General features: G+C 35.7%; 2 protein-coding genes across 2 annotated transcripts in view; both read right to left on the bottom strand.

The window, feature by feature from the left end:
- Positions 1–3,453: 3,453 nt before the first annotated feature.
- KRTAP24-1 (keratin associated protein 24-1) lies at positions 3,454–5,351 on the bottom strand (the record flags this gene model as incomplete). Its single annotated transcript, XM_080826941.1, has 1 exon — positions 3,454–5,351. The coding sequence occupies one exon, from the start codon at positions 5,349–5,351 to the stop codon at positions 4,590–4,592; it is 762 nt and encodes a 253-aa protein (XP_080683067.1). The 3' UTR covers positions 3,454–4,589.
- Positions 5,352–11,570: 6,219 nt separating this feature from the next.
- The window catches only part of KRTAP25-1 (keratin associated protein 25-1), a gene marked incomplete at its 5' end in the record, with an annotated part of 28,872 nt that continues 14,053 nt past the window's right edge, over positions 11,571–26,389 (bottom strand). The window contains 2 exon segments of the mRNA XM_080811077.1: positions 11,571–12,465; positions 12,468–12,517. Coding sequence (XP_080667203.1) covers positions 11,839–12,465; positions 12,468–12,517 — 677 coding nt within the window. The 3' untranslated portion in view covers positions 11,571–11,838.

Raw genomic sequence — 26,389 nt, 5'->3', positions numbered from 1 at the left:
AATTTTAAAATCTATTAATGTTTACACTAGGCTTAGAAGTGATACAGATTTATTTCTTATCCATCAGAAAATATGGTAGATGAAAGAAGCTTTCAAAAAGATGTTGGCTAATAATACAGTTTCAAGGAACAGACAGAAAGAAACAGCAGCATTGTGTAATTATATTCAGGTCTTTGATAACATGCCAAATGCAGTGGAGTTATCAACTCTTTAAAACTTTGTTATAAAGTAAATTGTTAGTCGTCTAAACAAACACATTTAAGTATATAAATTAAGCCAGAGACTTTAATTATCCATTAAGTCCACTGAGCGTTAAACAGATTACAGAGTAGAATTTTGTATGATTTATAGCATTTAGAATAGTACATGTGCACACAAATTCATTGTATTCCTTTCTCTGCTGTGTGTGAGAGAGATAAGCATAAAAAATACTTGAACACTTATATTTGTATTTGTAAACTTTTTATAACTCCAGAAAATAATATTTTAAATCTATAAGTAGGGTTTTTTTAACAACAACAAAAAAATAGATGGTCTTTTATTTGGGAAGTAGAAAGTGTTAGTCAGCTGTTCAGTAAAATGTCTGGGGAAAGAAGTAATTCATTTGTCTATTTTTAAGTGCGAATTTAAAAATACCTCAGTTGGATTCTACAAATTAGCTGCCATTGGAGCTATGGACATAGTGGGTTAATTATTGAGCATAGCTTATGCCCAAGTGAAATTGAATAGACATATATGAATCTTTACATTCTATGTTGTTCTAGAAGGTAATATGCTATAGAGGACTGATGCCTACTTCACTTTGCTATTGAATATTTTTATTAACATTAGCATAGGAAAGGTTGTTGATTATATACTCTACAAAGTCATAGAATGGGACCATTTTTTTTTAATTACTTAGGGAATCAAAGCAGTACTCTTAAGTCTAAAAATTACCTTAAGAATCACCAACTACCATTTCTAAAACTCTCCCAAAGCTAACATAACTAAGTTTGTGTTTTTCTTTTTTTTTTTTAAGATTTTATTTATTTGACAGAGATAGCACAAGGAGGGGGAGTGTCAGGCAGAAGGAGAGGGAGAAGCAGGCTTCCCACTGAGCAGGTATCCCAATGTGGGGCTTGATCACAGGGCCCTGAGACCATGACCTGACCCAAAAGTTGTTGCTTACCTGGCTGAGCCACCCAGGTGCCCCAGGTTATGTTTTTCTAGAATTTTTTATTCTATCCAGATAGATAAATAGATGGATAGAGGATAAAGGATAAACAGTTTTGAGAAATGTTCATTGATACATGTGAGATTATATAAAATGTCACACCTTATTTGTCATACTTTATAATCTTATTTTTTTATTTTGTAATGTCTTTCATCATACAATTCATATGGATCTACATGTTTATATGTAATATGGATCCACTGTTTTTAATTCTCATAAAATATTTATTAGCATAACTACATTACATTTTATTTGAAAATCTCCCTTTGATGGAATTTTCCATTGCTTCTAATTTTTCAGTATTCAGGCCATGCTGAAATAAATATTGTAAGACTTAAAAGACTGTTTCTGTAGGGGAGACATTAAAAAGGGAAAGTATCTGATCATACAATATGTGCATTTTAAATATTCATGTAGATAGCAGCTCTATCAAATTCTACTACCACCTTCAGTGTATAAGCATATGTTTTTAAGTTGACATAAATAACTAAAATGCTTGACAAATGGATGATAAAAAATAATGTTCTGCATTTATAATTACTAATAACTACTGGGTAGAACACTCCTCGATGTGTTTACTGATGATTTATATTTATTTTATGAATAATTGCTCATATTTTTTTAAAGATTTTGTTTATTTATTTGAGAGAGGGAGAGCAAGCATGAAGTAGGGGCAGTGGGAGAAGGAAAGGAAGCAGACTCCCTACTGAGCAGGGAACCTGCATGGGAATCAGTCCCAGGACCCTGAGATCATTACCTGAGCCAAAGGCAGACGCTTAACTGACTGAGCCAACCAAATGCCCCTAATTGCTCATATTGTTTATTTGTTGCTAAGTCACTGTGTTTTTCTTTCTTTCTTTGAGTTCTTAAATATTCTAAACAGTAATTTTATGGGGACTTCTATACCTATTTCATCTCAATCATGCTTTCTTGGGTCATTTTTTTGTTCGCCTGGGTTTTTTTATTATTATTACTTGGTTATAATTGACACATAACATCATAGTTCCAGGTGTGCTGATCTTCCATTAGGACTATTTGTTAGACTTTAGGTTTACAGAAGATTTGAGTGGAAAGTACAGAAAGTTCTCACACTCCCTCTTACCACCCTCCCCACAATTTTGCTTTATTTTTAATTTCTGTGCAGTGTCTTCTGTTATCAGGAGCTTTTGATCAGATGTAGCCACATTTACAAATCTTGTATTTTATAATTATTTGTTTGTTTTTATTTAACCCAATGTCTCATATTTTCTCCCAGTTTTTCCCCTCACTGGTGAGATTATGTGTCCTTCCCTTGGGTCAAACTAATCTATGCATCTTTTTAAATGTATCTCTCACCCCCACCCTCCTGTTCCCTCATTACATACACATCCCCCAGTCTGTTCACATTCAGGTATCACTCTAATGCTGTTTCTTCCATAAGGTATTCTCTAATTCTCCTGTTAGAGTCCTCCCTCTGATTCATTTTATATTGTACTTAAAATGGTTGAAGTATTGTTTGTTTCAGTATATTACTCCTCTGGATAGTTCTTGAGAATAGGATCTATAAATCTTGATATCACCCAAAGAATCTCATTCGATGCTTCAAAGAATAAGTTTTCTATTAAAGTTTGCAAAGAGAAAGACTGTATGTTTAGTTTGGACAGCTGAATGCTCATCTGGGACACACAGTAATTATTTTCAAATACCTAACACCTGTTCAGGGTTAAAGGAATTAAACTGGTCCTATTCAGTCAATGGATAGTTGCTAAGAACAATTCAATTTGTGTCAATATAAAGAAGAAATTTTCAACAAATAGTACTCTCTGAAAATGGAATGAACTCACCAAGGAGTGACTTGTCCACAGACATGTTCAAGCAGAAGTGAACCATTCTTATTCCTTCCATAAACCTTTCTTATATATAGTAGGACTACTGAATATGTAAAATGGTAGCCCCTTTTGTATGCTTCAAGAATTTTAATTTTGGATTTCTAATACTGATGACCTTCTTCCATTCATCCAATCTTTGGTTAACACTCATCTCCACAGCCCACTTTATTTGATTGCAAACATGATTTGCTTTTTATTTACAAAAATTCTTAGGATAAATGTTACTTTTGAACCACTGAGATGGATGATTTTATTTTCACTTTTTGGAGAACTTTTTAGAGGTTAAGTCAATTCTCTCAGGGTTCAATATTAAATCTATTCCAAACCCCAAACTTTATCTACAAAACCAATAAATACACATATTGTGCAGGGAAATATATTTAATGCTTTATATAATTTGCACTAAGTTGATTTATTTTATGTTTTCTCCTGGTTTTCTACAGACATACCAATCACAGACACTCTGAGAGAAATGCCACTCAATGTGTTAAAAATAGAACAAAACAAAACAAATAAAATCCTAGGAATTCATATTCTATCTTTTCATATTTTTAATTAGGCTATTAAACTAAATGACAAGAAACTAGTGCTTCCACAATGTTATGCATATTGCCCAGAACATTGATAAAACTTCAGTGAATATGAAATAAAGCATAATGCAAAACATTATTTCCCAATAGAAATTTGTTTATTAACTATGAACCAGAACCTTTTCTAGTCAGAAAGCAATAATTCAGCAGGGGAGGATTATAGCAGAACCACAAACATAGATCATCACTAATCATGAAGAATCTGTAAGAATATTTTTTCATTCTTTCAACAAACAGTTCTTGTGCTGATGCTACTCCCAAGGCTCTCTCCTAGGCATTGGGAACCAAAGTTGAATGCCAGCCAACCGAGGGCTTTGGGGCTTCTTTGGAAGAGAAGATTGGCTGAAGGTCTTCTGATTTTGAGTTGAGCACTGCTGCTTGCATATCCTGATAATCAGTCAGTAGGGGATGGATGCAATAGCTGAACATAGCATATTTAAGGTAATGCTATCTCTTAGCTCATTAGCAACATGCTAGTTAAGCAGTCCACAAGACTAATGATAAAAAGCAAAACATTCTGAAAGAATGTGCTGGGATCATCAGTCAAACCAAAAAGTCTTTTCTTCATCAAGAAGGTAGGGAATATTCCCAGTGACAGACAAGGGACAATGACAGCCAACATCAGAAAGCTGACAATATTTGTATTTTATGTGGAATCTCTTCAGTCTGTCCATTGTAGTGAATCGCAGAAACAATACCACCTTCAGGTTCAGCCCTCAACACAAAGGATATTAACAGAGCAACAAAGAAAAAAAAGCAAGTAAATGATCATGGTTGTGGTTGATAAGTCCTGGAGTTGTATTTGAGATTATAACAAGATTCTTAAGACACATGAAGTAATTGAGCCAAATATTAGAGAAGATGACTACTTGGCAGAATCTGCTACAATACCCAGTAGCTAAAAATGCAACAAATTATTCAATAACAACTCAGAGGTCTGCAACCACTGCATAAATACCTCAGAGGAGGAAAGGTACTTGGAATGCAGCTCAGAGACTGGAAGTTTCTAGAAAAATATCTCAGCGGTTGGCAGCTCACTGGTCCATAACTTGGATATCGGCAATTTCTCATTAAATAGTTTTGGGATTGGCAGTTTCTGGAAATATAGCACGAAGGTGAGAAGCCACTGGGTATGAAGGCAAGATTTTGGCAGCCTCTATACCCCAAACTACCCACTCTACAGTGGTTTAGGAGACGGAAACGGCTGGACGAGCAGTTAAGTTGCCCAAAGCCCTTGAAGCCATTGCTGAAGGTCTGGCAGGCTTTAGATGGACTTTGGCTGAGTTTGTAGTAATAAGATACATACCCCTTGGTCTGAGTGCATGGGTTGCAGCTGGGGTTAGGTCCAATGTTGGTGGTTTCACAAGTACTGCAGACTTGGCCCACTGCTGGAGAGTTGCAGGGCACACAGGAGTTTGACGGGTCACTACTTGTGGTGCAGATCTTGAGCTCACATCTAGGAGATTCGCAGCTTGGTGCTTCAGCATAGGTTCCTTGGCAGTTACCCAGAAGCCAAAGATTTCCTTGGTAGCTACTGGGTAAACAGAGCCCAAAAGTAGGGCTTACATCACTGGAGCAAAGTGCAACGGAAGGAGTCACTGGGATATAACAGTGAGTTCTGTAGGATGTACCACTGCATTCCCCAGAACAGCCCAGAAGAGACATGGAGTCTGACTGCATGTTCAGTGATGGCGGTGGAAGTATGGTGATACTATGGCCTATGGACTTTTTATATCTTTCCTGGGCATTGTCTGCAGCCTCCCCAGACTCTCTTCCTTCTCCCTGCCTGGGACAACAACACAACAACATCTTATTAGTGAGTTGTTTAGCTACAGCCTCTGACGTCTTCACACTCATAAAAAAATAAGTTTATTTTGATTCTTCAAAGTATCTCTAATTGCCATGTTGAGCATCACCCATCACCCATTATCTATAGGCTATAGCTTCAGTGAATAGTGATTTTAATGTTAATAAGCAAACTTGCATCTGCCAATCAGTGGTTCACAAGAGTTCACGTGTCTGTAGGCTTCTGCAGCATAGTCATTAAAGGGTTAACAAGGATTCAAGCAAAACAATGAACCCGCACTTTTCCATTCTTTTGACCAGGCAAGATACTGCAGAACTTAATCCTATACTGTGAACTAAGCCAAATACTTGGGCTGTGTCAATACTGTTACCTAAAAGAGAGGGTAAAGCATTGAACTATTAAGAGAAAGAATTGGTCCCCCAAAATATGTACTATGCTCCTAACTGTGCTAGGTCATGTATTGGTGACGACTTCTCCTCTGACATATTTGGAGAATTCCCCCTGTAAGACTCATGGTCATCCACGTGAGATTTAGTGACCTAACTTGTACTCGTGGGTCAGTGGTTGCTAAGTAACCAAGACTTTTATGAGATTTCTTTCTTAAAGAGTTTTTGCCATATGTAGTATCAAAGAAGGCCAGTTTCTCAAGATTATGCCTTCTTAATTGACTGAGATTATAGATCACACATTTCATTGTCTCAGCTGTAAAGCCCAATTCCTGCCAAATGTATAACATTTTTCTACATTTCTCCCAACATAAGTTTTATTTATTCTTGATTTGCATTCTTTGCACATAAACTTTATTTCATTCCCGTGTTGAAGTTATTCTTTGTCTATACCCACAAAAGGGAATAACTATGTTTAAAAATTTATTTGGATAACATATAGTTCCTATAGGTACTGTACATCTTAAATAACACTTTTTGCTCCTTATGGTGAAAGCTGATGGATTTTTTTTTAAGATTTTAATTCAAGCTGAAGAATTGACATTTTGTTCTTGAAAATATAAACTGTAATTCAAACTTACAGCCTACATTGAATTGGAAACAGGAATGCATTTATTAACACAGATGGGTACAGACAGAGGACAGCACCAACTTATTCAGGTGAGATAAGCTCTAAGGATGGTTTTTAAAAGACACTGCCCTTACAGAAGACAATTAGATTTCTCTTCCTATTCTCTGCCTCTCGGCTAAATTTTTAAAACGCACACCAATTCTCCAAATATTTTTCTCAACCTGAGTTTTCTCCATGCTTCCCTTAGTACTTATTCTAAAGGTGATGGGTTTATTCTGTAAGCAACTCTTTATTAAGCAGATTTTGCTGTTTTCTGACGTGTCTCTCAAGTGAAAAGGGTCAGGATCAGGAAACCATATTTTCAGCAAATTGTTTGGCTACAGAGTGTCCTGGGATTTTGTGCAGAAATGTGCAGAAATGGCAGAAGAAATAAAATATGTAAAGAAGCTGATGGTCAACTTTGCACTGAGTTACTGAATCCTAGTCCTATATAGAAGAGTCCAGACATTGATGGAGCTTTATTTCTGCATTTCTCTTTGGTACCTCTAGTCTTATTTTTAGGCTTCCTTGAGGTAGATTTGAGGGGGAAAAACAACTTAGCATTCAATAGTATTTTAAATTAATATCATTCACACTGGTGTAAATCCAACAAGAATATGTAGAACATTACATAGCATAACCAATATTCACAGCATGAGGCTTTATGACATACTTAAATTTATTTGGTACAACATATTCTAATTAATCAAATGCTGAGATTTGCAAAGGTAAAGTTAGCTCAACTCTTCATTTTTTTTAAATTGAAGTATAGTTGACATACAATGTTATATTAGTTCTAGGTGTGCAATATAGTGTTTCGACAATATTGTACATTACACTACACTCACCAGAATAAGTGGAGCTATTATCCATCATAATATAAGGTCATCACAATTTTATTGTCTATATTTTACTTTTCATCCCTCTGATTTATTTATTTTACAACTGGAAGTCTGTACCTCTTAATTCCCTTCACCGACTGACTTCACTCATCCCCCCAGGCCCTTCTCTGGCAACAACAAGTTTGTTCTCTGTATTTATGAGTCTGTTTTTGTTTATTTAACCATTCTTTTTTTTTGTTTTTCAGATTCCACATATAAGTAAGTCATATAGTATTTGTCTTTCTCTGTCTGCCTTATTTCACTTAGCAAAATATTCTCTAGCTCCATCCATGTTGGATCAACTGCTCTCATTTGCTTTTGTGTTTTAACTTCTTACTTACCCATTACTGTCATAAGTAACCATCACAGCCCATTCACCCACCATATTCTGTAAATGATACTTATACAGAATTATCTTTTATTTTAGTCTGCATCTTGGCAAGACACAAAGCTGATAGCATCAGTAATAGAGCAAGTAAGCTCATCACAATGGTAAGTTTTATCAGAAAGTAAAAACCATAGTCATTTGGGTGCCATTGTCCTCTTAAGGCTTTGAAGAAGCCTATGGATTACTCTATTTTCACTGAATTGCTAAAAAGATCTTTCCTTCTAATAATTCCCCCATTTGTTTTATATATATATATATATATATATATATATATATATATATATATATATATAGTGTGTGTGTGTGTGTGTGTGTGTGTGTGAAGAACTAAATAGAATCCAGCCCACCCAACCAAGATGCCACTTCCTAATCCTTGGACCCTGTGAAAGTTACCTTATGTGGCAAAAGGGACTTTGCAGGCATGATTAAGTTAAGGATTTTGAGATAGGTTTCTGGGTGAGCCTGATGTAGTTGTGGGAATTCGTATAAGAAGGAGGGAGTCAATCAGAGAGAGAAGTCCATCTGATGACAGAGGAGGAGATTGTAGTTATGCTGACATAAGTGAAAGAATGCTGGCGACATTGAGAAGCTAGAAGAGGCAAGGAATGAATTTTCCACTGGAGATTCCAGAAGGCATCAGCCCTTTTGACCTCTTGACTTTAGTTCAGTGAAACTGATTTTGGACTTCTGGCCTCCAAAATTGCAAGAGAATACATTTCTGTTGAGTTAAGCCACCTAGTTTGTGGAACTATGTTATAGTAGCCACAAGAAACTAATACATTATGTCAAAGAATCTAGGTCACTCTATTAGTTAGTCTTTATGTAGAGTTTGGGCTCTTTATCTAGGGCAAGTTTAAGATGCAAGGAATAAGCTTTCTAGCCATCAGATAATGCAGAGAAATTCCTATGCCTTCTGAAGAATAAGAAACAAAATCCCTTTATTTAATGAGGCAGCAGATTTCTTGTAACTCATTAAAAAAGAGTTATGGAACTCCTGCCCATTTTTTTCCAAAGGTTAAAAATCCTTTAGGGTAAACACAGAAGATCAAAGAAAGCTAAATTTTCCAGTAAATGGCCCTTAAAGAAAATAATGGAGGTCACCTTCTAGACTTTCAAGTCATGATAGAATTTTTATCTTCTTTTTTTTGCCACCACATATATATTGTATTCTAATTCCACTTGCCCTAGTGCTATTCAATGATGCAACAGTGATCCTATGATTTAAAAAGGCAAAATGTATCCAAACCATACTTATATAGCAATTAAATTGTAACTATTGAGTTCAAATGATTCTTAAATTTAGCAGTGGTAACCTAAAGTGGTGGACACTGTAGCTACATTTACCCTGTTGGTTTCATAGATCATTAATTGTTTCAACAGCTGAAAGGCAAATGAGCAAAATTAAAAATTTAAGATACAGGAGTAAATGAAGATTAAGCACTTTTAAAATAATAACACAAGTGGGTGACAAGATAGAAATGCGAGTCTGATTTGTGCTTACATTTTAAGGAAAACATTGTAAGAATATAATGAGATACTGGTGAATAAGTTAAACATTTTGAGATGAAGCTGTCAAGACAATGCCTCCATGAGTTATGAATCACCCTCTTACTAAATACTATTACACATATTTATTAGTGTGTGACCTAGGAAAATTGTTATCTCTCAGTGCCTCAGTACCTTCTGATGTAAAACCAGAGCCAGTAACACCCATTTTGCAGGACTGTTGTGAGGACAGAATAAGATAAAAAATGTGAAGTTACTTTAGAGAGTGTTTGGCACATAGTAGATGCAAATCAAATGTTACTTTCCTTCTAATTTCCTAAAGCTGTTACTCAAAAAAAATTCTAGCCTCCCATTAGACTAAAGAAAAATGTTCTCACTGTTAATTTACTTTGATATTCCAAAGAGATGTCCTGCAATAATCTTGCCTCTTCTAAAAATTAATGCCATAAATGGACAGTTCTACCCCATGTAGTTAAGAAAAATGCTTTTCTTGACAATAGATCCATAATGACTTCTCTTTTTTAACTCATATTCTTCTGTGCCATAGTCATGAGCTAATTCCCAGAAGGCTGCATACACAGTTGTTAAGAATAAGCGCTCAATACTCAAACTTCATAGATTCTATTCTTTTAAATATTTTAGAATATCAATTACTACCAAACGTTCCTCTAACTCAATGTCCACATCTTCAAAATGAATTTAATAACAATAGTATTTTCTCCATAGATCACTCTAAGGATCAAATGAGTTAGTCAAAGTTTATGAAATATGGTTAGTATGTAGTTGATGTTAACTTTTATCATTATCACAAGCCAACAGTCTATTATTATTGTTATTACTATTATTACATATTATTACTTTCATTATCATTATTATTGGATCTCATCTAAAACCTATTACATTTTGTAAGAGTACATGAGAAAGAGAGAAAGAAAGAAAGAACAAAACACTAAAGGAGGCTTAAGTGTTAGGTTAAACAACTTGTTACAATCTGTATAAGTTATATATCAAACATAAACACACACACATATATATTATATGTTATATATAGTGTATATAAAATATATAAATTATATATGTATATACATGTATTTATAAAATTTAGAGAAATTTAATATGTTGAGGACATTTCCTATCATCTACATAGGAAATAAGACTCCCAGAGAGGACATAAGTGTATGTACCATTAAAATTAGTTGGCATCCTAGAGAGAAGGGTGGGCTGTGGCTGAGACAGAGAAGAAATAGTTTTGTTTACAGTTTAGACTTCACAGTTTTAGAATTGAAGGTCATGGTTGTCAAGCTATTGACAACTTCTGAAAACTTCTAGATTAGTCATTACCTCAATGAGAAAGGCTATAGATAATATGGAGAGTAAAGAAAAGTCTTTGGAATCCAACTTAACTGGGTCTTTGAGAAAGCCATTTGTCCTATTGGACTTCTTTTTATCTGTAAAAAATGGGGAAAATAATATGATTTTTAGTTGTCTTCATAGAAGATTACTGATTGTCTAGTGGTACGGTGGCATATTGAAATTATCAATATGGTAGATATGAGATATTGGTAGATATTGTAGGAAGAGCAAGTTCTCACTGAGTACATGAAGGAACTGAAGTAATTAGTTTCATACATATATAAAAGAGACAAATAATTTCCAAGTGTTCTCTATGTAAGAATCCATGAGGGAGTGAAGGGAATCACTTGCTAAGTTTAATTCAAGAGGAAAATATAATGTGCTTTCCACTAATCAGAATTAAAATTTATGTAACCCCTTTGTGGTTTATACCATTAGGTAAGGTGAACATTGTAACTTGCTGACTTCCACCAAATGTTAAAGGACATATATCAAGTTGGTGGGTGATTCTTTTTCTATATTCCTTCTGTCCATATTGGCAATATTTCCTATAGTTCAAGGCTCTCTACTCCTGAATCCCAGAATGGGAATTATTTTGGACATGAAATAGTAATGTGTATGAGTGATAAACCATTGTGATTTCAAGCTTCTGGAATTTTTAAGTTCCAGGTTAGTGTGATAAAACACAGTCTGTTTTGACTAAAGAACCTTCATAATTCCCTGTTTAAGTGTTAGGAAGTGCAGATGCACATTTCATGTTCAATATGTTCAATCAGGACCTTGAAAGTATCTATCTTATTTGCTTTTTTCAGACACTCTTTTTAAAAAAATATATTTTGTTTAGTATAACTAAGAGGCTTTAACTTCATGAAGGATGATGAAGAATTGAAAAACTTTTTTTTCTGAATTATTTGAAGTAAGTTTATTTAGAGATAACCATGAAACCATTTTTTTTTTTTTTTGGTTAAGAACATGTTAATGACATAGAAATCAAGAAGCCTGGTAGCAAGAATATTCCAGTAAATAAGCAAACAATTAAAATCACTGAGAATCTGATCAAGTAAGAATATAGGTTAAAACAGTAACTGAACTGAAAGCACAATGATTCATCAACCTGAAGATGACACTTCTTTACAAAGCTCTCTAGCAAGATGCTAGAATGACAATTCAGCCTGATCATCTAATAAATGGAGATTGCCAAGTCCCAAAGGAGCAAGCTGGATGGAAACTGTTGTATATGTAGTGAACAGGTTGAAACCTATTAGACACATAGTCCAGGGGTCTGAAGCTGCTGAACACGTAACCAATAGGTTGACAGTCATAGGAGAGATATCTCAAAGGATGGCAGTCCCTGGACATAAAATTCAGTGGTTGATACCCACAGAAGATGAAGTTCTGTGACTGACAGCCATAAGAGAGGTGGTTCTGGGGGTGGAAACGACTGGACAAGTAGTTCTGAGCTCTATTATACATCGATGGTTGACAGGAACTGGAGTGATAGCTAATGGGAAAAACACTGATTCCTCTGCAGGGCCTTGAAGCATAGTATGCAGTAGACGGGTAGCAGGAAATTTCATAGGTTGTGGACCCACAGCTGGATTGTTGGTAGCTGGAAGGTTTTCCACATGTCTTCAAGAAGTTGTCCAGGAGCCATGTTCTGTTTTGGCTGGGCAAGCAGAGACTATCACCACAGTTCATACCAGCAGTGTAGAAAGTAGTAGATGAGGTAACAGGAATGCGGCAGTGACTCCCAAAAGATGGAGAACCATAGTTTCCAGAAGAGCAAACGTTGGATGTCATGGTAGAACCTGAAGTAAAGATTTCAGATAAGCAGCGAAGAGCACCTTGTCTAAATCTGCATGAAACTAGACCAGATTACTTATATACCTTGGTGGTACATGCCCAGACTCTCCTCTTACCCACATTTTAAATCGGTTAGCATCATAACATCTCATTAGTTCATTGTTGTGCTGCCTGGGAAGATGACTTCCCACTCTTCTATAAAATTGGTCCAGTTTACATGCCCTATGGATCTGCCATCCTAATCTGTCCTCTGTTATCAGGCTCAAGAATTTATGATGTAATAACCTGTGTACTTTGCCTGTTTTGCTTCTGTTCCCACCCCTCAATAATGCTTGATTAAAGGGAGTCCACTCGAAGAGATGTTTACCTCAGTCATCATCCACAGGAAAAAACATCAGAAGGCATAGTCTTCATCTTTGAAGAAGAGACCTAATGTTGCAATACTTGGAGGAAGTATTTAATGTACTGAAATAGATCCTACATATCAAAACTTATTGGATTTTCCAGATGGAAAACCTCATACCATTCCATATTTTAATACTCAGCTGAAAATCTAATTATGTGGTGTTGTTCTCTGTGTATTTGTCCTGACAGTTAATTTCAGCTAAGCATCTTAGAGTATGTTTTAAAGAGCTTCACCTTGACAACTTGATATTCTTCATATGTAAAAGTTGAGTTTGATTTCTAAAGACTCAGGAAATGTTTGTGATATTCCTACATGGTAACACTCATGACATTTTTGTTTTACTAGCAAGAGTATCATCCATGTCTGTTGGTGGCATTCAACTAAGAAGATAAACATGGTATCAAAAGTCATCAACTTGGGGTGCCTGGGTGGCTCAGTCGGTTAAGTGGCTGCCTTCGGCTTGGGTCATGATCCCAAGGTCCTGGGATCAGGTCCTGCATCGGGCTCTCTGCTCAGCGGGGAGCCTGCTTCCCCCTATCTCTCTGCCTGCCTCTCTGCCTACTTGTGATCTCTGTCTGTCAAATAAATAAATAAAATATTTTTTAAAAAAGTCATCAGCTTGTACACTTGCATTACAGAATTAACAATGTCTTCACCTGAGATAATTTACTAAGATACCTCAGTCTTCATAAAATTAAAGTGAACAAGCATTAAGAAATAATTTAATGTCACATTAAGAAATATGTTTGAATATTTCTTACTTGGACACCATGTAAGGAACAATCTCTGGGCCTTATTTTGGGTTGTTTTCCAAAGCTGTGAGCTAATTCTTACAGATATCTATTTCCTTGGGTCGGTAGTCATCCAGAACCAGAAATATCTCTTTTCAAGCTGCAACTCAGAAGGTCAAAAATGATGGATTTGGGAATAACTGGAGAAAGGTAAATATTCCAAGCAGCAATCTGATAATCCTTTTGGTGGATGCTTTCCTTTGGGGAACATGGCCTTACGGAGGCATGAGTGACATCAGTAGCCGTGAAGTCACTTCCCCTCTGCACAATCCTCTTTTCCCACCAATGCCCATTGTCCCTGTATTATCCACTGAAGGGTCTACAAGACTGATTCATTTTTTTCCCCCTGAGGAAAGATATTTTGTAATGCTTATAGCTTTTCAAGTAAAAGTAAGGAGATCTCATATACCCATGCAAGCATACATAGGAGAAGGAGGAAGTTATGAGCACATTTGTGATACATATTTTTTTAAATGTTGTATTTCATTTTTGAAAAACATCACAGAAAGCATGACCTTGTGCAAATGGAATGTTAAGGTCTCTCTCCTGAATTTCAACTTTTTTCTCTTTTGTTTCAGGTAGTGGAATAAGAAATATTTGATGTCTCATGTGGGGAATTTTCCAAGTCAGTATACTGCATTCTTCCTCAAAGAAAGCCTCAGATGACTTCCCGTTAGTGTAAGGCCTGTTATTGGTAAAAATAACAGAGGATACTGAGTCATCAAGAGCTGAGAGTTTGAGAAGTCTATTTGATAAATTGCTTATCTCCTCTAAGAGCTTTAAGCCTTTACAGATAAATGAAATCTCTTAAACTCTTATTTGTTTCCAAAAAAGATTTCTCCTCTCACCTTGATAACCCCCAACCAAAATAGTTTTTTGTGTGTGTCACACCTAAATTCCTCATGATTTAGTTCAAGATTCTCTTTACTTCTTTTGTTCCTTTCAAAGTTCAGAAAGAAGTGATAACCCAGTAGTCTATAAAATCTCTTCCTCAGCGTGTAGGCATGCTGCATATGAGTTTCAAAAAGATAACTAAAATCTTTCTCTCTAGTCCATAGTAAAAATAGATTTTGTCTCATAGAACTGCTATTGAAATGTATTTGATAAGTGGGACATGGTTGAGGCTACAGTTATCAAGCTGAATGTGATCCCATCACTAATCATCAGAAATTAAAATGTAAGTTAGATGTAGGATGTGGAACTGAGAGAAGCCTGGTGTCACCAACTCTTTATCACATTTTTATGACAAATGCAGGAGAGTATGATACACATACCTAACTGACATGTATCCTAATTTATTATTTGTAATTCCTCTTGATGTCTACAGAGACTTTCTTCAAATTTGTAATATCTCTATATAGCCTCAAGAGCCTGAAATGGAAAAAAAATTGAGAAATTATATCTTTTGTTGGAAATGATTGATTGAAGATATGATGAAATAGCACAAAATAATGAAAATCACATCAAGAGTTTTTTTTCATTCTCACGTAATAGTCAATTAACACTTTCAATTAATTAACAAAATCTTATTTAGAGTCCCTAAGTCTAATACAGTCTCCATTTTTTCATTAGAGTTCATTAGAGTGAACTATTTTCATTAGAGTTTCATTAGAGTCCATTATTCTGCTCCACAACACCCATATTTCAGTCTTATTTAAATATTCAAAATGTCCTAAACCTTGCTTTTTAAATCTCAAAAACTGCACAAGCTTCTCCCCTCTGGAACAACTTTCTCTGTTGTGCCTTCTGGGAATGATGGTGCATTCTTTATTTTATTTTACATCCAGAATCACTATCTCAAAGATAATTCTAAGTGAAAAGATATTTTTATTCTCTTCCATGCATAATGTCTTAAACATTCCATTTGATTTTCTCTATGTTAATATAAAAGTTGGAAGTCATTTTCAAATCGACCTAATTGTCCTGGTTCTATGCAGAGATAGGGAAAGACTCAACTTCCTTAATTCCTCACTTGTCCTTTCTTAGAAATACTGTTTTGGTCATGTGTGTATCATCTTGGCCCAGAGCAAATAATGTTCACTCCAGGATTTCGTAGTTCTACTCAGGACATCACCACATTTTAATAAAATAGCCTAATAATTCTAAGGGAAACAGTAGGCAAATAATATGAACTACGTGTCATTTCTGGAAGATAAAGGCTCCCTAAGACCATTTTCTCCATTTTGTTTCCCTTCTTCCTTTTTCTTTCCTCTATAGAATTTTATTTTCAAATCAATTAATATGCTTATAATATTGAATCTATTTGTTTAAACCCTCTCTATCCTGTAAAACTTAGATTTGTTCAAGGTCAGAGACTATGTCTTATTCATATCAACATTACAAGTTGCCAGTTTCTTGAACACAATAAATGATCAACCAACATTTTTTAATGTCGAATAAATCACATATTCTTTATACTGAGACAAGATTTGCCTTTAATTTCAGATACTTGTTTGACATCTTGCCTTCGATGACTTTTCTTTCTTTTTAGCCAAATTTAGCATTCACAGTGGAGCTCTTGATTTCATTCCTCAAAATTTTCTCTCATGTTCTTTCCCATCTTAGTAAGTGAGAAATTATCTACCTGGTTTCTTAAGCTAACAATCAGTATATCAGCCTTGTTCTTGCCTTTCCCTTACCACTTACAAACAATAAGCAAGTGTCGAGTTTCTCTATTCTAAGAAGATCTCAGCTGTGTCTGCTTCTTTTTTGTTTGTTTGTTTTTTTAATTTTTTTTAAATTTATTTATTTGTTAGAGAGAGCGAGCGAGCGAGCACAGGCAGACAGAGTGGCAGGCAGAGGCAGAGGGAGAAGCAGGCTCCCCGCCAAGCAAGGAGCCCGATGTGGGACTCGATCCCAGGATATTGGGATCATGACCTGAGCCGAAGGCAGCCGCTTAACCAACTGAGCCACCCAGGCGTCCCTCAGCTGTGTCTGCTTCTATCCATGTATGTGCTTCCTCATTTCAGTTTTTCCAAGCTGTCATCATTCCCACAATTCCACAACCTATTTACCTATTTACCTGCTTACCTATTTACCACTCCTTATCCTGCTAATTTGCCCCTTACATTACATTCAGAGTGATATTTACTTATTTGTTCTCTGATACCTTCCCTTTCTTTGTGTAGCTCTAAATACCTGACCTATATAGCTTTCCTTCATTCTGAAGGATTTATTTTATTTCTTGCAAGGGAGATCTACTAGTGATAAATTCCTTCAGTTTTGTATCTGACCAAGTCTCCATTTCTCCTTCATTTTGAAAAATAATTTTGCTATATCCAGAATTCCAGATTGGTGCATTTTTTTTTTTTTTCGATACTCTAAGTATTTCACTCCTCCCTTTTCTGGCCCTCACAGCATCTGAAGAGAAGTCTGTTGTATTTTTTATTCTTGTTCCTCTGTAGGTAAAGTGTTTTTCTTCCCTCTGAACCCGTTTAAGATTTTCTCTTTTTATTTATTTATTTATTTATTTATTTATTTATTTTGCAGATTGAGTATATGTCTAAGTTGTAGATATCCTGACATTTATCTGAAATATGTTCTCTGAGCTTCTTCAATCTGTGGTTTAGTGTCTTATCATTAATTTTGGGGGAATTCTCAGTCATTGTTGCTTCACATAATTCTTCTATTCCTTTCTTTCTTTTTTCTGGAATTTTCATTACATGTATGTTATATCTTTTATAATTGTTCAACAACAACAACTTCCAGGTTTGTTATATGACAGACTGAAAACTGGAAGTCCAGAATAATATTTTTAGAACTAGTGTCATTCTTGGGGCACCTGGGTGGCTCAGTGGGTTAAAGCCTCTGCTTTCAGCTCAGGTCGTGATCCCAGGGTCCTGGGATCGAGCCCCGCATTGGGCTCTCTGCTCAGCGGGGAGCCTGCTTCTCCCTCTCTCTCTGCCTGCCTCTCTGCCTACTTGTGACCTCTGTCTGTCAAATAAATAAATAAGAATCTTAAAAAAAAAAAAAAAAAAACTAGTGTCATTCTTTTATTTAAAACATTATTTTTTTTTATTTCCTAGAATACAATGAAAAACGTACACCCCAAGACCTTGAGTAGTCTATGCCTTGCCTTCCACCTCAAGCTCACATTCTACCGTCCTCTTGTTTCTCAACGCTCTAGCCACACCAACCTCCTCTCACCTTCTCGAACTTACCAAACTCTTTCGGCCACTGCTGCTGGCACATAGTGTTTCCTATTCCTGCTCTACGCTTCCCTTTGCTTTTTGTACAACTGCTTCCTTTTCACTTTCCAGGTGTTAGGACATCATTACTCAGAAAGGATCTCATGGCCCATCCAATCTCACTGGAAGCCCCTTTATCCAACTTCCACACTCTCTATAACTGAGCTTAATTTCTTTCATAATACTTATTATGAGTTCTAATTATACGTTCAATTATTTATTTTTAAGTTCATCGATCATCAGCTTTACTAGATGTCAAGGTCCATTAGAGCAGGAATCAGTCCTATTTACATTAAATACAATAGTGCGCGTTATATAGTTGCTAGCCAATAGATATGTTTTGAATATAACAATGAATGGAAAAAGTCATCTCTTCTTTAAAAAAATCTCTGTAATTTACTTTATATAGCTATAGAACTGGAAAAATAATTTATATGAGTAATAGATTCATATAAAGTATGTACATAGCAAGTAAGTTTGGACGTAGCAAAGCAATCTGAATGTTCTAGGGGATGACTGTAGCATTCCAAGACAGAGGTTTCCAGTAAATTAAAAGATATTTCACAGATGAAATGTGCTTTTTATATTTATTATCTAATCACATCTTCCCATATTGGCTTATATTTTGTAAATGGGAATGGAAAGAATCATTTCAAAATGGATGGATGATAGAATTAGTGACATATTTCCTATGTTTACAAAGCATATTTAGCATTTGTATAGACTCAGCCATTCAATTATGTTGAATTTCAATTCTCAGTGCTGTTGCTATTTGATTTTTTCCTTTTTTTTTTTTTCCTCTTTAGGTAGGAGCAACAAAATCGAAATCATTGATATATCAAACTGTCAGCAGAGTGATGTTAGCATTCAGCTACATATAAAAGGAGAAATAATACTGTTTTGAATTCAAATTTGGACTCTCTCACTTATTAGTAATGAGATCTTAAGCTATAGGTTTAATCTTGCTGAGTCTGTTTCTTCATAAGTGAGGCAGAGGTAAGACTTCTCAACTTGTGACAAAGACTAGGGTTAATATCTATAAAATACCTGGCACTAGAAATGTGGAATAAATGATTTGTCTTTTTTCTATAATTTTACTCCCTTCCATAATTTTTCTATAAATCATCAACATTGCATAAGGCAATTGACATAACCCAAGGGAATAACCAGACATAAAGTAAGGTACGGCAGAACAGGAACATCTGAAATGCAAGTAAATGATTGCAAAACAGGACGTAAGTTCTAGAACAGACAGATGTGGATTTGAATTTCAAGTATTCCTTGAAACTTATTGTGTGTATATTTATGCACACATGATGAACACAGAGAGAGAGAGAGAGAGAGAGAACACAAGCAAGGGTAGCTGCAAGCAGAGGAAGACGGAGAAGTTGGCTCCCTGTTGAACAGGGAACCTGGTGCAGGACTTCATCCCAGGACCCCAGGACAATGGCCTGAGTCAAAGGCAGATGTTTAACCAACTGAGCCACCCAGGCACCCCGAAACAGTGAGAGTTTTGGTATAAGAATGCTGATGAAGAATAATGTGGTCATATAGTAGTTATTCTCTGTGTCCTCCATTCAATAGCAAATACTATGTCAGCACTGATTAAAGTCAAACCATAATGTCTGCTTATGGGCATCAAATTGATTTAGTAAAGGGTTATGTTAGTGAGATAGTACAGTCTTAAGCTGAGATGAGCAACCAAAAAACTGGAATTTGAAATATAGTAATTTTAGGAAACAGGATTACATTCCTATAGTTACAGTGCAAGTTGAAAATAATACAGAGTACAACAGGATTTGGTAAACCGAAGCACGAACATCAAATATCTGAATTCTGCAAAATAAATGCAATCACATTTTTTTTCACAGTTAGAACTTTCGAAATTATGGGGCAGGTGAGGCTTTTCTTTTTCTACCCAAATCTATCTCAAATTAGTCCCTGTTCTAAAAAATTATTAGATGCTCTACTAATTATATGTAGCCCTCTTCTTCATGAATACATGATGGTATTGTATGTAATGGCTCTCCTGTGGTTATGTAAGGCGAATGGACTGAGCTTCATACTTAACTAAAATGGATTGCAACTCCTAGGTCCATGTTGGTAGTCACAAGTCAAGTTTCTGGAGTCAAGTCTCTGCAAACTCTAAAGATTGCATAGAAAAGGACTTCTCTTCTGATCTCTTTCCTTGCTCAATATTGTTAGAAAAACAAGGATATGTCCAAATCATTATATATTTGGGGACTTATTTGTTATAACTCTTAACCTATTCTGACCAGTAGCATCCCACAGAGGTTAAATTTACTATTTTCTGAAGGATCCTAAAGCCAAATCTCAAATTTAGCCATGTACTACATACATAGTTTGGTAATCACCAAGTCACATTGGTCCATATAGTTTAATGTTTTTTCAAGGTCATTTTAATGGATCATTTTCTTAAACTCTGGACAATTTCTGGACAATATTTTCCAAAATATTAATCTAGAATACAAAAAATCATCAACATTGCATAAAGCAGTTGACAAAACCCAAGGAAACAACTAGACATAAAATAAAGTACACATAAATGATAACACATGAAAAGCATGATAAGTATGTCAAACTGCACTTTAATTAGGAAGAATATAGAGAAAAGGAATTTCATCCAGGTAGAAAAGATCAAACTTTTTTTTTTTAATAAAAGTAAGTGATAACTCCTGAAACAAAGAAAAGCCTTATTGAAGAGATTTAGTATAGAATTAAAAGAGATCACATAACCCATTGATGTGAAACTGAATGATTTCTCAAAGACAACAAGCAGGAGGTTGTTTCCAGTTATTCATGATAATCTTTAATAAGGATACTACCAGTTGCTCAAGGAAGAAAAGTATGGTTAAAACTTGATATATTTATAGTTTGGGGGTCTATAGCAGTTGGACATGTAGCTAAGAGGTTGTCCTTAATAAAGTAGGTAGTTCAGGGGCTGAGGATTATAGGAAATGTAGCTCAGAGGTTGGTGGTCCTAGATCAGGTAGCTCAAGGGTTGACAGACATAAATCAGGTAAACTCAGGAGTTGACGGTCATGGGACTGGTAACTTGGAAGATGTCAGCTCAAAGGTCATCTATAAGATGCTAGATGGCAAGAACTAGAAACACAGGATGTGAATGATAGACAGTTATTTCCCTGATCAGATCTGTACACATTAGAAGCAATCAAAGAGCAGCCATAAAGGCAAACACGCTGTCCTCACAACTGGTTGGTTGGTCACTCATAGGTTGGCCACAGAGCTCATGGCAGTTGTCATGAAATGTGTTGCTCCCCAGTCGCTACTAGAAGAACAGAAGGCATCTCTACAGCCCACCTCAGTGGAGCAGAGAGCTCTAGGTGAGGTGACAGGAACTTGGCCTGACTTTCCAAGAGAATGAGACCCATAGTTTCTGGAGTGGCAATTGTGAAATACGATGGAGTTAGAAGATCAGGCCTTACTTATTGTGAAGAAACAGGTTGCTGAAACATGACTGTTACTGGCTGAACCTACAGTTTATATATCATACCTGTTAGGCATTGGTTCCCTCTAGTCTATCCTCTTGCTCATATTTCAAAACTATTTCTGTGGCATCTCATTGGATTTTTAGTTGTCTACCAAGCAGTCCTCCCATCAACCTATAAAATATATATTATCTATTAACTGAGGTCAATCTTATCTCCCTTGTTCAATCTCTCTCCCAGTATGAATCAACTTATTCTTTAGAAAACATATTTGTTTATAAGTCTTGACAATTCCTTGAAGCTGCTGTTAAAAACCTTCAAATGTATCCACATAATTGGGGAGAGTTCATTTATGGCTGTGTTTTTCATATAACCAAATATGTACATGTAAATACTTAACAATATTAATAATATATTTTTAAATGATAAATGTTGAAAATCCTTAATTTTGGAATTAAAATTCATTTTGTCTTCTTTGGAGACACAACCCAAATTTAAAATCTAACTCATCTTCTGGGAAACTTGACATGGATATCACATTCAAGTGTATCTTTCCCAGTGAAGAACAGTGACCTGGAAAGTTTGACAATCTTTGCTAAGATCCACACCCAGCAAGACTGTATGTCATTTTCTATCTTTTATTATCAAGAAACTTAAGATGTTAGCACACCTATTTTGATACATGCTATTTTAAAAAAAGAGGTCATATCTCCTTGGATGCTTCCCTAAGTGAATTTCAGCATATTATTGCACATATAAGGAGAGCGTTTACATTTAAAACATGTTTCCATATTAATATTTTTCAATGAGTATATTCCACATACAAACACTTTTGAGATAATTTATATTTTATGATTATTAAAGAAAGACAATCTTTCATTTATGATTTTGTTTTCCAAAGTTTCCGTGTAGTTGTCTGTTGATTATTTGGTCTCAGAATGTATTTATACATGGAAAGGAAGTGGGAAATTCCTAGACTAGTCTGCCAAAAAGAAAAATGTTTTAGCTTCGTAATGTTACTGAACTAGATAACTCAATCTCAACCACATTACTTGGATAAATGGACTTTATAAGTTCCTAGAGAAATTTCATTTAGAGAGACTACTTATATCATTGTGTCTCTGGAAACATGCTTTTGGTGGTACGTACCGAGGTGGGAAGATAACAGGTCTGCAGAACAGTGTCCTCACTCCTAATTCTCAGAACTCTCGTGATCATCCTTCTGAATGGTGAAGCGACAAGAGCTAGCAAGGTAGTCAGAGCAAACACAGCCAGAACTCATGAATCTGGCACTACCTAGTTCTAATGGCCTCACATTTGAGCTTCCCTTTTACATGCAAAATGGGCACTTTTTAGGCTCTCTTACTGGTGTATTTCAGGATTTAATGAAAAGAAAATGTATGTGAAGGACCCTGACCATTGTCCACCCAGCACAGCTAGAGTGCAGTGGTTTTGTGTTCACTCTGACTGAGACACGAGATACAGTGATCATGGTCAACGTGGATTTGACTGAGCCGGCTATCAGGTTGCTGACACAAGGGGCCTTTTGAAACTGTGGCTTGTGGAAGAGACAAACCTTTCCTGAGAAGGGGGCATGACTCAGTTATGAGTACACAAAATAGCTGAACTGTCTCGATGCTCTAAAAACCTCTCATGGCTCATTTAGGTGAGTTTAGTAATTAGATGAGTTTCCTCCCCATTTGGGACATCAGAAAACTTACGCGGTGGCAACTAGTACATACCTCCTTCTGTGTGTACATATTCAGAAGTCACATTTATATGGAATCCCTATAAAATTGTAGTTATAAACATATTCTATGATCTTTGTATAGACTGAAAATAAAGTGAGTCAGGTTGTAATTCTCTTTACAGAGTAGGCAAGAGTCTGTTGTAACTAACAACATACTCTCCCTCCTTACATTAATGTTTAGAGAATTTTTTTTAAGGCAAGAAAATTGACCATTTAATCTAGCAAATTGGTGACACAGGAAACATATCTTTTCTAATTCTGGAAAGTGATGTTGTCCTATCGTGTGTGAACCTCAAACCAATAAGTTTCCAAGATGCACACAGAAATTTAAGTATATTCATCATTAATGCCACAGGGTGGATTTCCCCTTTACATTCATCAACAGCTAACAATGAAATTGTATTGTTGTGTTACTAGATAGAAGCTGTACTACATTATTACTCTCTACGGTTAATAAGAGACTCTTAATCTCAGGAAACAAACTGAGGGTTGCTGGAGGGGAGGGGTATGGGAGAGATGGGATGTTTGGGTGATGGACATTGGGGAGGGTATGTGCTATGGTGAGAAAAAAAATTAAAAAACAATAAATAAATAAATAAATAAATATTCTCTATGGCTAGAGCCCTGCTATCAGATACTTGTAATATAATGAATTTGGCTTAATTGCACATATTTTTATATATATGATTACATTTATTGTTATTATTACATTTTGTTATTCGGTTAGTACACAAGTCCTTATTTAATGGATTAAATGCTGACTTAGGGGTGCGTGGGTGATGCTGTAGGTTAAGCATCCAATTCTTGATTTTAGGTCAGGTTGTGATCTCAGGGTCATGAGATCCAGCCCCCAGTCAGACTCCAGGCTCAGCTGAGAGTTTCCTTGGGATTCTCTCTCTCCTTCTCCCTCAGCCTCTCCCTGGGCTTATGTTCTCTCTTTCTCTCTCTCAAAAATAAATAAATCTTCAAAAAAACAATGCTGACTTTAATATACTTACATGTTTCTATGTGGATAAAATGTCACAAGTAACAAAAGAAGAGAAATATTGTTATCACTCCCCTGAGGCCACACAAATATAACAGGAAAACAAAAACAAAAACAAAAACAAAAACAACCACTATTCATCACCTATTCAACTGGACTCTAAGATGAGTTTACTTAAAATTTCGAGAGGGTTAAATTTCTTTTTTTTTTTCATTCATTTTATTTTATTTTATTTTATTTTATTTATTTTCAGTGTTCCAGAATTCATTGTTTATGCACCACACCCAGTGCTCCATGCAATACGTGCCCTCCTTAATACCCACCACAAGGCTCACCCAACCCCCCACTCCCTTCCCCTCCAAAACTCTCAGTTTATTTCTCAGAGTCCACAGTCTCTCATGGTTTGTCTCCCCCTCCGATTTCCCCCAACTCCCTTCTCCTCTCCATCTCCCCATGTCCTCCATGTTATTCCTTATGCTCCACAAGTAAGTGGCATAATATTCCATTGTATATACGGACCACATCTTCTTTATCTATTCATCCGTTAAAGGGCATCTTGGTTCTTTCCATAGTTTGGCAACTGTGGCCATTGCTGCTATGAACATTGGGGTACAGATGGCCCCTCTTTTCACTACATCTCTGTATCTTTGGGGTAAATACCCAGTAGTGCAATTGCAGGGTCATAGGGTAGCTCTATTTTTAGTTTCTTAGGGAATCTCCACACTATTTTCCAAAGTGGCTGCCCCAACTTGCATTCCCATCAACAGTGTAAGAAGGTTCCCCTTTCACCACATCCTCTCCAACACATGTTGTTTCCTGTCTTGTTAATTTGGGCCATTCTAACTGGTGTAAGGTGGTATCTCAATGTGGTTTTGATTTGAATCTCCCTGATGGCTAGTGATGATGAACATTTTTTCATGTGTCTGTTAGTCTTTCTTTTAATGGGAATATAGGAAGATTCTGGAGTTCTCCATCATTCCAGATAAGAGCAGAATGAGGAAATGGGTGCAGAGGAGCTGATTTGAGAAAGATATGTGATATATGTGTCATTAAATAAGCTGCCATGTGACCAATCTTCACAGGAATATCATTAACTCATTTTGGAAATTAGTAAAGGGCTGTAGATAGCTTCTGGGCAGATGATGAACAAACTAGTGGCAGTAGAAACAGTAATCGGATAAGACAATAATCCCCAGGGAATTAGCAGAAATAGCAGGGTGGTGCAGGATTTTCATAAATCACAGAAATGGCAAGAATTAGAGTCAATTATAGCCAAATATGGTAGGACAAAATTCTCTCTCCTACTGGAGCTCTGAATGTATTTCATTTCATGAATTTGAAAACTAGGAAAGACCTCAATACATCCTCATATTTGTTTATTTTATTTAGGGATTTTTTTTCCTTCTATTTCATTCTGGATTGTTTTTATTGTTATGTCTTAAAATTTACTACTTTTTTTTTTCTACAGGGTCTAATCTTCTATTAATACCATTCACTGTATTTTCTACCTCAGTCATTATAGTTTTTAATCTCTTCAAGTTTCATTTGGGTTTCATTTATCTCTCTCATTTTTCTATTTATTTTCTACTTAATTTCTATTTATTTTTTTATTTATACCTTTCACTTTTCTATTTATATCTCTCACTTTTATTCTATTTTCTATTTTTCTCTAAGCTCTTAAACATATGGATTACAGGTATATTAACTGCTTTAACATTCTTATCTAATAATTCGGTCATTTGTGTCATTTCTGAGTAGTTTTGATTGATTTATCTTCCTCTTTTATTACAGGTCTTATTTTCCTGCTTCTTTGCATGTCTAGTTTTTTAAAGATTTTATTTATTTACTTACTTTACAGAGAGAGAATCTCATGACCCTGAGGTCACTACCTGAGCTGAAATCAAGAGTCTTTACAGATAGCCATTCAGGCACCCCAGCATGTCTGATAATTTTTTATTGGTTGCCACATATTATGACTTAGCTGTCTGTGTATTGCATATTTTTGTATTCCTATAAATACTCTTGAGCTTTGTTCTGGGCCACATTTAAGTCACTAGGAAATAGTTTGATCCTTTGGGTCTTGCTTTTAACTGCTATTAAGTGGGACTAATGCAGGATTCATTTGGAGGTACTTTTGTCCCAGTACCAAGGGAAAAATCATTTTGAGTTCTCTACCAGTTTTCTGCTCTGGCGTGAACATAAGCTAAAGCCAGCCCTCTGTGAGATCTGAACATTCTCCCCTACTTCATTCAGGGGGTCCCTGAAGTTTCACGCAGTGTTCCCACATGCATGCACTGATCAGTAAGCCTCTGTAATGGATCTGCTCTATACTCTG

Source organism: Martes martes, assembly GCF_963455335.1.
Source record: "Martes martes genome assembly, chromosome: 1".
In the NCBI taxonomy this organism is placed as follows: domain Eukaryota; kingdom Metazoa; phylum Chordata; class Mammalia; order Carnivora; family Mustelidae; genus Martes; species Martes martes.
Note: the sequence above shows the minus strand (reverse complement) of the source record. Positions and strands in the feature narration are given on the sequence as shown.